The sequence below is a fragment of the Leptinotarsa decemlineata genome, unplaced genomic scaffold (assembly GCF_025532065.1).
Source record: "Leptinotarsa decemlineata unplaced genomic scaffold, Ldec_3_MD MMD2_P_RNA_scaffold_6, whole genome shotgun sequence".
NCBI classification, from domain to species: domain Eukaryota; kingdom Metazoa; phylum Arthropoda; class Insecta; order Coleoptera; family Chrysomelidae; genus Leptinotarsa; species Leptinotarsa decemlineata.
Window position 1 is genome coordinate 16,163,540 of NW_027412533.1, and position 11,694 is coordinate 16,175,233.

Here is an 11,694-nt window from a genome sequence, read left to right on the forward strand (position 1 = left end):
TCTAATCAACTATCAGCTCATAGACAGAAAAAATATTTTTGTGACGGATGTTTGATATATTTTTCTGATGAGAGATTGCTTTTACGTCATAATATGTATGATTGTAATCACATTAGTACCACAACACCAACTACTAATTTAAAGATCAATAAATATGGTAGAATGGTTGCGGAAAATAAACTAATGTTTGAAAACTTTGAGAGGCAAATGAGGGTGCCATTTGTAGTGTATGCTGATTTTGAATCAGTGCTTAAACCGATTCATGTGAATGAGCCAAATCCTGGAAGTTCATACACGATTAAAACATTCAAACATGCCCCATATTCATTTGCTTATTTGATAAAGTGTTCATATAATGATGATTTGACAAAATTTGTTACATATAGGGGTGTAGATGCAGCTCAGAAATTTGTGAGTAGCATTGAAGATGATTTGAAAGAGATACATGAAAATCATCTCAGAAACCCTAAACCAATGGATACACAAACTGTCGAAGAAGAAGAACAGTTTGTTGCAGCCAGAACTTGTGGTATATGTAATAAAGCATTTACTGATGGTGACGTCAAAGTAAGAGATCATTGTCATGTCACAGGAAAGAAAAGATCACATGCCGCTCACTCGAAATGTAATTTAAATTTCAAAATACCAAACTTCATACCTATCATTTTTCATAATTTAAGTGGTTATGATTGTCATTTATTCATAAAAGAATTGTATAGGAATAAAGAGAAAGTTGATGTTATCCCGCAAACTAAAGAGAAATATATATCTTTCACGAAGCATCTCTTTACACACAGCTATACCGATAAAGATGGTGTGGTTAGGAAGAATTATCTCAAAATGAGATTTATCGATAGTTATAAATTTATGACTAATTCGTTGGAGAAGTTGGGTGCAAACTTGACCTCCGATCAATGTTTGGAGATGCACAAACATTTCCCACAAATTGAGAAATTCAATTTGATGAGACAGAAAGGTGTATTTCCATATAGTTTTGTTGATGACATTGACAAATTGAATTATCCATTACTTCCGACAAAAAATCAGTTTTATGACACACTCAATTGTGAACATATATCGGAAACTGATTATGATAGGGCTAGAAAAGTTTGGAATTTATTCGAGTGTCAGAATTTGGGGGAATACTCTGATTTGTATTTGAAGTCGGATGTATTGCTACTATGTGATATTTTTGAAAACTTCCGCACCACAAGTTTAGAGATATATAACTTAGATCCGGCACAATATTACACTGCACCTGGATTATCATGGGATGCCATGTTGAAGTTCACTAATGTTGAATTGGAATTACTAACTGACATTGATATGATTCACTTTTTTCAAAAAGGTATACGAGGTGGAATTAGTCAATGTAGCGAGAGGAAACATATAGCAAATAATAGATTTTTACCCAATTATAATCCCAACGAACCTTCCACATTCATTACATATTTAGATGCAACAAATCTATACGGTCACAGTATGTCACAACCTCTACCAACAAGTGAATTTACATGGTTGACACCAAATGAAATTCTTAATCTCGATGTGATGGATGTGAGTACTGATAGTCCGTATGGGTATGTATTTGAAGTGGACATTCATTATCCACAAGAGTTGCATGATAAACATTCTGACCTTCCATTTTTAGTCGAAAAAATAATACCACCTCGTACACAATCGAAAATTCCCAAATTAATTCCAAATTTGAATGATAAAAGAAAATATATTGTTCATTATAGGAATCTACAGCAAGCTGTCAAAAATGGATTGATTGTAATGAATACACATAGAGTATTGAAATTCAAACAATCATGCTGGATGAAACCCTATATAGATCTTAATACTGAAATGCGTAATAGGTCTAACAACAAATCTGTTAAAGATTTCTATAAACTAATGAATAATGCGGTGTATGGAAAGACAATGGAGAATGTAGATAATCGAATTGATGTTAGACTCGTTACACATTGGGAAAATATAAAGAAAAATATAGGTGCCAGCACTCTCATAGCCAAACCAAATTTCAAAAATTGTTCAATTTTCACTGATAATTTCGTTGCCATTCAATTGGGTAGAGTGAAGGTTCATTACGATAAACCATTATATTTGGGATTTTCCATATTAGAATTATCTAAAACAGTCATGTATGACTTTTTCTATGGATGCATCAAACAACACTTTGATGAAAATGTCTCTTTACTTTACACAGATACCGACTCGCTCATTCTTAAAGTAAACACAGAAAATTTTTATGAATTCATAAAAACTAACATAAGTAGATTTGATACATCCAATTACAGTATAGTTAACCAATTCAATATTCCAGTAACAAGTTCAGTCTTGGGTAACTTCAAAGATGAATTTCCAAATGATCCAATCATGAGTTTTTATGGTACAGGTGCTAAAGCATATTATGTGAAATCTGTTGATGGTGAATTTAAGAAAGCCAAAGGGGTTAAACGATCTGTAATAAAGAATGAATTGACATGCGAAGATTATCAAAAAATCGTCGAACAAGGTGGTATGATATTCAGAAAGATGAATTCATTTAGAAGCGTGTTACATGATATGTATACTGAATTAAAAAATAAAGTTGCATTATCATATCACGATGATAAACGATTTATCATTCCGAATACTACCCACACTCTTCCTTGGGGTCATAATGATATTGAATTTTATGAAAACGATCCAAATGAGAACATTCGTTGGATAAGTAATATTATTCAACAATCACAATCTCAGGAGACTCCATTGGATCAATTGATTAATTTATTATCTGCCGAGATCAATGATTGAAATATCATTCAATATCTTCAAAACCGGAAAATTCAATATTGATATTTATGTAGCCATTTATAATTAATAATATATGATAGAAGTAATGTGATATTAATGTATTATGTATGTATGTATATGTATTACTGTAATGAATATAAAATGATTAAAATTTTATTTGTATTATTTCTATTTCCCTAATCAATTACTGCAATATATAGTATAATGTAAATGACAGAAATATCAGTTTGAAGAGAATCATCGTAGAGTGCACAATGTCTAAAACAATCGATAAGTTTGGTAGAAAAAGAAAATGGGGTGGTAATGTCATTCGAGGTCCTCCTGGGAATGGTTTTAAATTAACAAAAGATGGTCATTATGACATGCAAAGGAAAATATTGAAAAATACAAGTGAACCAATTGACAAGAGTGATTGTGTAACTGTATCATATCTTGAGGGGGAAATTAATGGAGCAAAGGAAGTTATACTTCTAGCCCTACAAGCTGCAATACAATCCACAATAGGCAATATTGCTCGGGACGCCCGGCAAGCATTTAACGATAAAATTGCAGAGGCTCGGATAACTTTCACTCGTAAATTTGACAAACTTACAAGTGATGTAGACATAAAAATGTCTGACATAACAGCGTCTACAAATAAAAAATTTGATGCTATGTCAAACATAACAGGGACTACAATGAAAAAGTATGATGTACTGGAACAGAGAGTTGAAGTATTGGAGAAAAACCATAAAGAAGTTTTGGAGAGAAACTATAAAGTCAGGCCATCATCATCAGGTGGACTGGGATATCCAGGACTGAACATTAATCCAAATCATAGAATAATACAACCAAAACCAAAACCAACTGATGATGTATTAATGGAACAAACATGGTGAATGTATTCCCTCGTTAGGTTAGGTTAATAGCTACGTTAGGTTAGCTGCATACTTACGTTAGGTTAGGTGTTAGGTTAGTATTCCCTCGTTAGGTTAGGTTAATAGTTACTGTAGGTTAGGTTAGGTTAGGTTAGGTTAGGTTAGGTTAGGTTAGGTTAGGTTAGGTGTTCGGTTGCATAGCGGTAGGTTAGCGTACTAGGTTAGGTTACGTTAATACATACGATAGGTTAGGTGTTCGGTTGCATAGCGGTAGGTTAGCGTACTAGGTTAGGTTACGTTAATACGTTAATACGTTAGGTTAGGTGTTCGGTTGCATATTATGTTACGAACGCGCGCGCGAAGAGGGCGTAGATGTCTCTCCAGATGTCCCGCCTACCTGGGGCCGGAGGCCCCACCCACCTGGGCGGAGCCCAGGCAGTGGGCGGGGCCCGTTAGGGCCACGCCCCCCCCCCCCCCCCCCGTCGCCACCAACTTTTCGGATACCCCGCCCCTTTCCGAAGCCCCGCCCCCTTTCCGAAGCCCGCCCCTCCCCTCCCCGAAGCCCCGCCCCCCGACTCCCAACATTTGCGCATGTACACCCCTACCCTCATCGCGCATGTGCGCTCCCACCATTTTCCCACCGCTCACGCATCGAAGTCGATACCCTCCGGAGAGCACTCCACAACATTCAGTTCGAGAAGTCATCTCATCGAGAGCAGTCCACTCCACAACAAGGCAGTACGTTCCAACGACCAACTTGATATTTGAGTAAGTAAATTAGGAATGTTATTTTTTATATCAACTAACTTTGTATTATTTCTTCTTTTTTCAGAATGGCAACCAATACACAGGAGGTGAATAATGCTGTGGCGTCTATTCTGCCGGTGTCCGCTGACCAGGAGGAGGCAGCATCTTCGAGAGCGGTGACGGTTGACCAGCCAACCACTTCGCGTTCGCGAGTTAGGTGCAGATCTTCTAGCCCTGACTTATTCGAGGAGGAGGAGGAAGTCAGGGCTGTGAAGAAGGTTTGCCAACGACCTGCAGCAAAGGTTGGTCCTATTTCAAAGTACCGAGCTACTTGCAATAGGACTAATCCTTATGCAGGTAGTTTTTCGACCTCTCGTAAGAGGGCCTCCACACCAGCAGCAGCACCAGCAGCAGTGGAAATTCCGAGGAGTCCTTCTCCGGAGTTGGTGATATTGTCGCCGTTGGTGACGCGACTACCACCGCTGCCAGCGACACCGGCGGATCCTGAGGTGTTGGTGCCACAGCCTATCGGAGAGGTTAGTGAAAAGATGAGTGTTTTTCTGCAGAGATGCAAGAAAGCAGAACGAGCTGCCCGATCTAGCGAGGCCGCGTTGGTTACCATGAAGCGACAAATGGCTGAAATGGATAACCGACGGAGGGAAATCCAAAAGGAAATGGCCGAAATAGATCGGAATTATGCATCTCTGCAGGAAAGGTGTAAAGCAGAGACCTCTTCGATAAAGCTGTACAAAAAAAATAGTGACAGTTATGGACACTCTTTTTGTAGATGAAGTGTAAATGTAAGATTAGTTTTAGTTAGTTAGGAGTATTTAATTATGGTAGTTTTAAGTTTATATTTGTTAAGTTTATATTGAATAAAGAAAAGGAAGTGAAATAAAGGGTGTACACTGTTTTTTTGGTTTGGTACACATTGAACAATGCGATGGTTGGAGCATTTTTCTTCACTTCCTCTTATTATTATATTATTTTTTTTATTTCAATTCCAAGTTCTTCTAGACAAATACCTCCATCAATTTTTGTGTTCTCTAATCACTTGTAAATAATTTCATGTGAAGAAAATTTAAAAAATAAAAAATAGACATGTTTCATAGTGAAATCGACAAGTATATTTCATTTGTATTTTATCCATTCAAGTATCTCTTTCATTGAATATGTCTTATGTCACTTTGCAATTTACCCCTACTCATTGAATATGTCTTATGTCACACTACAATTTACCCCTACTCAATGTTCCACTCCTCTCCCACTCCCTCTCGAAAGTATAAAAGTAGAAATCATCTGATGAAACATTCAGTTGATCAGCTAGATCGAGATGGAACCCGATTCAACCTCCGAACCCTATAGCTGCCCGATCAGGGGTACAACTTCAATTACTGGGATAACAGCCAGGTACAGGTTGTCTCTTCCACCACGGAACCCCACAGTCCGCCATACGAATACCGGGATCACGACATCAGGATGCAAGTTCAGCATGTCACTGGCAGTGACGAAGGACACTTGGATGACTCGGAATATCCAGATCCTGACGGATGGTGGGACCCTGCTTATGATGACATTGTCCCAATGAGTAGCGACGACGACGATGATGACGACGACGACTCTGGTGATGATGCTGATGACGAGCTTGACGTTAGACGTCCTCCACCATCCCCTATCCTCATCGAGGATAGTCCTCCGCCATCCCCAATCCTAATCGATGATGATGTCCTCAATTCCGATGATGACATATAATCATCTACTCGTCCATCATTTCCTTTCCTTTCCTTCCACGGAGTACACACTTTTTGGTTGGTGTACACGAGGCACTGCGAGGCTGGGGCAGTGTCTTCCTCCCTTCCTCTCCCTCTTATTAGTTTTTTTTCCATAATAATCACTAGAATTTCTCCTAATAATCGCTCAGAGTTTCATTCTTGATGTTTTCGAATCTCAAACACTGTTCTACATTTCACCCCTCCATTTCATTTCTTCCAATATAAATATAGCAACAATCCCAGTTCTATATCATTCTTCCACAATGTCGAGTACAGGACCCATCCAAGTACATGAAATAGATTCAACGTCTGATCATTTGAGTACAAACCTTCGCTCAATTTCTGCAGCGAATCTATGATCTTCCTGATGATTTCGCAGAACGAGTGGAACAAGGTATTCAGGACGACATAGATGCTGTTGACGATAATAATGCGGATGATGTGATTAGTATATCATCTGATTCAGCTGATTATGACGACGACGACATCATGAGTATATCATCTGATTCAGATGACTACTATGAGGATGATATCATTAGTATATCATCTGATTCAGATGACGATACCATAATTATTGTTTCTGATGATGAGGAGCGTTAGTCCATATCATTGCATGGATTAATAAAAAAATAACAGCCCTTTTCAGGGCTACAATTAAGACTGAAACAATAAAAAAAATAGCTCTTTTCAGAGCTACCATTATACTTTCAAACAGAAACAGATTCATACCATTGTTAACATTATGTTAACATTATAATCTCAAACGAAATATATGTATGTGAAAGTATTCATCATTATATGCATATGAATGATTGACAAATGCCAACTTCAACTTTCATTTAAAGTAGTACTCATCATATGCATAGATATTCAATGACTATCAAATTCCAATTTCGACTTTTCAGTCAAAGTAGTAATTTATTTGTCATATAATGTATAGATATTCAAAGACTAACAAATTTCCAACTTAGACTTTTATTAATCAAAGTATTCATTTGTCACATAATCTATGAATACTAATACAACTAACTACTGTTTGTGTGAATAATGTAGCCCTGAAAAGGGCTGTTGTTTTTTTTTTGACCAGTAGGTCCACGGTTATTGTGCACAGGTTGGACATTATTACATATAATACATGTAGATACTCGGGTGAAGTTTGTTAGTGGCCTCTCGCAAGCTTCACACCAATTCTGTCCCATTTCCATAATTGAGACAGTGGTTGTGGGTGTTGACATGGGCATACCACCCTCCATTATTGTTTCTATGCGAATAAAACGAAAGCAGCACCAACATAGTTTTTTGTTCTCTCCATCTATTGTGCTGATCAATACGTATGCATCCAATGCACAATACAAATCCAAGGGATCTTCCAGTGTCTCACTGACATTGAGTGTTCGCATACCGATCCTCATAGCACCATCACCTTCAGTTGTGTCAGCTTCTATCCCTTCATCATCTCCTTCTTCATCCATGACCCTCTCAAACTCCATCACGTCATCATCTTCGTCGCTTTGGTTGGCCTCGTTTTCAACTTCGTCTATCTCATCTTCATCGACTCCAACATCTTCTGCTTCAACTATTACTTCCTCTAGCGGAACATTGACATCCTCATCATCTGATTCGTCTATCCAATTGTTTTCATCAACAGCACTATTCTATTTAATGCAGCATTTAATTTTTGCAGAATTCATCTTGTTGTGTTTGCTCACAGTTGTAGAGAGTGAATGAATGAACTCTAGGTTTGCAAGTCAACTTATATAGGAGGTGATGCGACTCCCACTTGACTCGTTTAGAGTGGAATAGTAGGAGAAGTTATCCCACTATACTTCCACATGATGTTGATTTGTATAAATAGAGATCGTAGGTATAGGAGAGAGCATTCAGAGTTTCTGTAGTCATCTCTTTATATTTCTAATCGATTAGTAAATGCCGTTTCCAAAAGAGTGGAATGAAAAACCAAAAGTGTGTGTCTACCCAATGATGATTGCAGGGCTATTGTGTGCTACTTTTGTCAAATAAGTAGACCTAAGGATTCAATCAATCCATGTACTGGTATGTGTAGTGATTGCGTGTTGCGGATTCAACTATCGCCTCTTCTCATCCACCGAAGCGAACAAATCGGATTATCGTCAACAACAGTTACAGTGTCTGAAGTGTTCCGAACCTATAATATTTAACAATATAGGTATCTGTAGAAATATTTGTGGTATCTGTGCTGCCGTTCCAACTCCACTGCAACGTTGTTTGCGTTGTGATACATATTCCATGAATTGTTGGAATCATGTATGCAATGCATGTAGAAGTACTTGGGATCTGTGTGAGAAGGTTGGTCAACTCTACCCCAATAGGAGAATCCATTTTTTTCAATGTTGGTGTTTGACGCACGAGCAACAACTATTGAGAATAGAGTCAAAGAACGTTCCACATCCACAGAGACATATTAACATTTTTCATTTTTTATTATCGTTATTGTCCTCTATTATTAATAAATATATAATATATTTTGAATTTATTTGTATTATTTTCTAACATTTAAAAATACATGCATGCAACACAAAGTTTTCCTCTTAAATGACAAAGATTGTTACATGCGTGAATAGTTTAGTGAGAGAGCGCATGTGCCAGTTGATGAAAGAGCGCATGCGCTAGTTTATTTTCTTCTATAAATGGTGAGGTCTCAGTAACATCATCACCTTTCCTATCCACATTCTATTGCTATCACATATCATTCCTCAGACCTTAATAATCATGAGCTCTATGCCGCTATTGATTGCTGAAGATGGTTCACCACTTGTTGATATCGATCAGACTGATTTTGAAAATATTCCAGTATTACATTTATCGAGTCAAGATTCGATAAATGATTTTTGATATTAACGACTTCGTTAACTTTGCAGATGTGCCAGAACCAAATGAGCAATTATTATTGAAAATCCGATCGTTTCGCAATTATCATCACTCAAACACTCTTCATCTACCCTTCCTCTTGGTGTTGATAAGAAATCTAGAACAATCAAGAGGAAGGTTACTAAGGCATCTTCATCGATTGTCACTGACTTTAAAGAAAAGAAAGAATCCAAAAGTGTTGTGCGACAGAAAAAACCCGCAACGAAAAGTGACAGATCGAAGAGGAAGCCAAAAGGTACTCCTAAAGAAATGAAGAGTGATTTGAAAGCTGAACCGCTATCTTCTTTCAGCCCCCTCCATCGGTTTGGGGGAAATGAAAAGGAAAGCAAAATGCCGTCTTGTAAAGGCACAGATGACTATTGCTGAACTTGAAAAGAGTGAGCGAGCTATTAATGCTAATAATGAAACTCTTGAAGCATTAGATGCCAAGATTGCATTAGCGAAGGTTGAATTGGCTAGAATGTCTAAAGATGCTGATGAACTCCGTTCAAAAATTGGTAAAGATAAGCAATTCCATCAACGTTCGAGAATGCAAGCTCAGGCTGAGCTTGAGGAGTCGACTAAGCTTTATGAGACAGCATTATCAGTGAGAGATAATTGGCAAAAGAGTTGGATACTGCATTTCAAAGTGACGGCGATTAGTTTTGGGAATGATAATGTGTTTTCAATATCGTGAGTTGAAAAATATAAGCGGGAATGGAGTATACAATTAATTTGGTTTGGTATACACAGAACATTGCGAATGGCTGGGGCAATGTTTACCGCTGCAATATTTTTCAGTTACATACTATAATTGAAATGAAAACAATAATGAACTTTAATATTACTTTATTCATAAAAGTCACTATTATATACATTTAAACCATATTTGATTCATCAATCCAAGATTTTGTTCGCTAGGAAGGCCTAACCACTTACATATACTTTATTTTTTCTTCTCTTCAACACCTTCTCAATCAGATATACGTCAGGATTCTCGGTTCGTAATAACTCTTCTTCGTAAAAATCCTCTAATCGGCTGTTCATTCATATCTTCAAGATTATAAGTCGTTGGGATGGTTTTATTAATTTTAACAATCTTGAATAGCTCCGTGGTAAAATTCGCAGTGTAAGACTTTTCAAAATATGTTTGTATTTACTTATACGTACAATATCATTTAATTGGAATTTGGTTTACTTTGTCTTCCTCCAATTCCATTGATACCCTTGAATTTTAATTTTGTTGTTGAATCAACATTGATGGGTGCCATACCTATTGTACGATGAACTTTATTATTATATCTACTAGTTATAATTGGAAGAATATCAAGCCATTTGTGGTGACCTCTCATCGAAAATTCCTTGTAGAGCCATGCCTTTATTGTACGAATCACTCTTTCTGCTATAGCTGCCTTCTTTGTGCTAAATGTTGAATAATGATTGATATTATATTCTCGCATGAGAGATGAGAAGCTTTTATTGAAAAATTCTTTCCCTTGATCGCTTTGTATGTGTTTGGGGGAGTATTTGGCTTCTTTCAGTACATGTTTCATTGCATTAGTTACTGTACTACCTGTTTTATCTTTAACTGCTACAGTCCACAGATATTTGGAGTAACAATCTATCACTACAAGTATATATCGGTATCCTTCATTACTTTTTGCATAAGGTTGCAGTTCAGCTAAATCTATTGCCATAGATCTGCAAAACCTTTGATGGTGGTTATTCTTCTACGAAAATTACGTCTTGCAGGTTTATGTAATTCATTAACAACTTGTCGTTTGACATCACTTATTTCATTAGTCATTCTATTTCAATATGATTAAAGAGAAAAGGTGATAATGTTACTGCATTGAATGATGATGTGACAGTGATCATACATGTGAATATGTTAAAATATTATACCTTCTTCACGTAATTCTTCAATTATTGAAATTATTTCATTATCATGTCCGGTATGTCCGGCTGACTTTGAAGCTACCAATAGTCGTAGGCGAGCAACTAACTCTTTCGGTGAATTCCAGTACACATAATTCACAGGTTTAGAATTTATATATTTTCTCCATTTTCACTCGTTTGAGTGCTCCACCAATTTTACTTCTACTTTTATTGGATATTGTCGTGAGTCTAATAGAGGTTTGATAACTTCACGAAATTTTTTAGAATTTGTATTTTTAAAACCATTATTCAGATGATATTGTTTATATGGAGCATTCGTTATTTTTCAATATTTTGGAATATACTTGACGAGTTTCTTCATTATCAAACATCTTGTGGATTCTTCAAAAAAATCATATCATACAATTCTGGACTACCAGCCATTCATATTTTTCACTTATTAGCATCCCAAAATGAAATGTTTCATCTTTGAAATTTACCACTAGACTTCCCATTTTCAGCTTTTGTGTAATTGGATCCATACGTACGCCAAATGTTCCATCATATGCTGGATTTCTAGATTTTATATTATTCAAATGTTTCATCAAAACATCTTCACCACTTCATTCATAAAGGTGAGATCAGGATCCGAGGAATCGATGTGGGACGATGATGGTGTTTCGAATAGAGTTGTTCTCATATCGTCTTGAAGTGTGCTCGTGTCACTATTCACAGATGATACACTACACAAA

At 36.7% G+C, this 11,694-nt stretch overlaps 2 protein-coding genes across 2 annotated transcripts in view; both read left to right on the forward strand.

The window, feature by feature from the left end:
* Positions 1-11,694, forward strand: part of Atf3 (Activating transcription factor 3) — a 148,922-nt gene that overhangs the window by 46,892 nt on the left and 90,336 nt on the right. The window lies entirely within an intron of this gene.
* LOC141480225 (uncharacterized) lies at positions 4,217-5,216 on the forward strand. Its single transcript, XM_074170115.1, has 2 exons — positions 4,217-4,427; positions 4,492-5,216. Exons 1-2 carry the CDS (start codon positions 4,276-4,278, stop codon positions 5,195-5,197), a joined length of 858 nt encoding a protein of 285 aa, XP_074026216.1. The 5' UTR covers positions 4,217-4,275; the 3' UTR covers positions 5,198-5,216.

What these genes read in the sequence shown, in the direction of transcription:
- LOC141480225 (XM_074170115.1), top strand. Translation starts at nt 4,276, where the DNA reads ATGTGCGCTCCCACCATTTTCCCACCGCTCACGCATCGAAGTCGATAC. An exon ending in ACGACCAACTTGATATTTGA is followed by an intron (nt 4,428 to 4,491) that starts GTAAGTAAATTA and finishes TTCTTTTTTCAG; the next exon opens with AATGGCAACCAATACACAGG.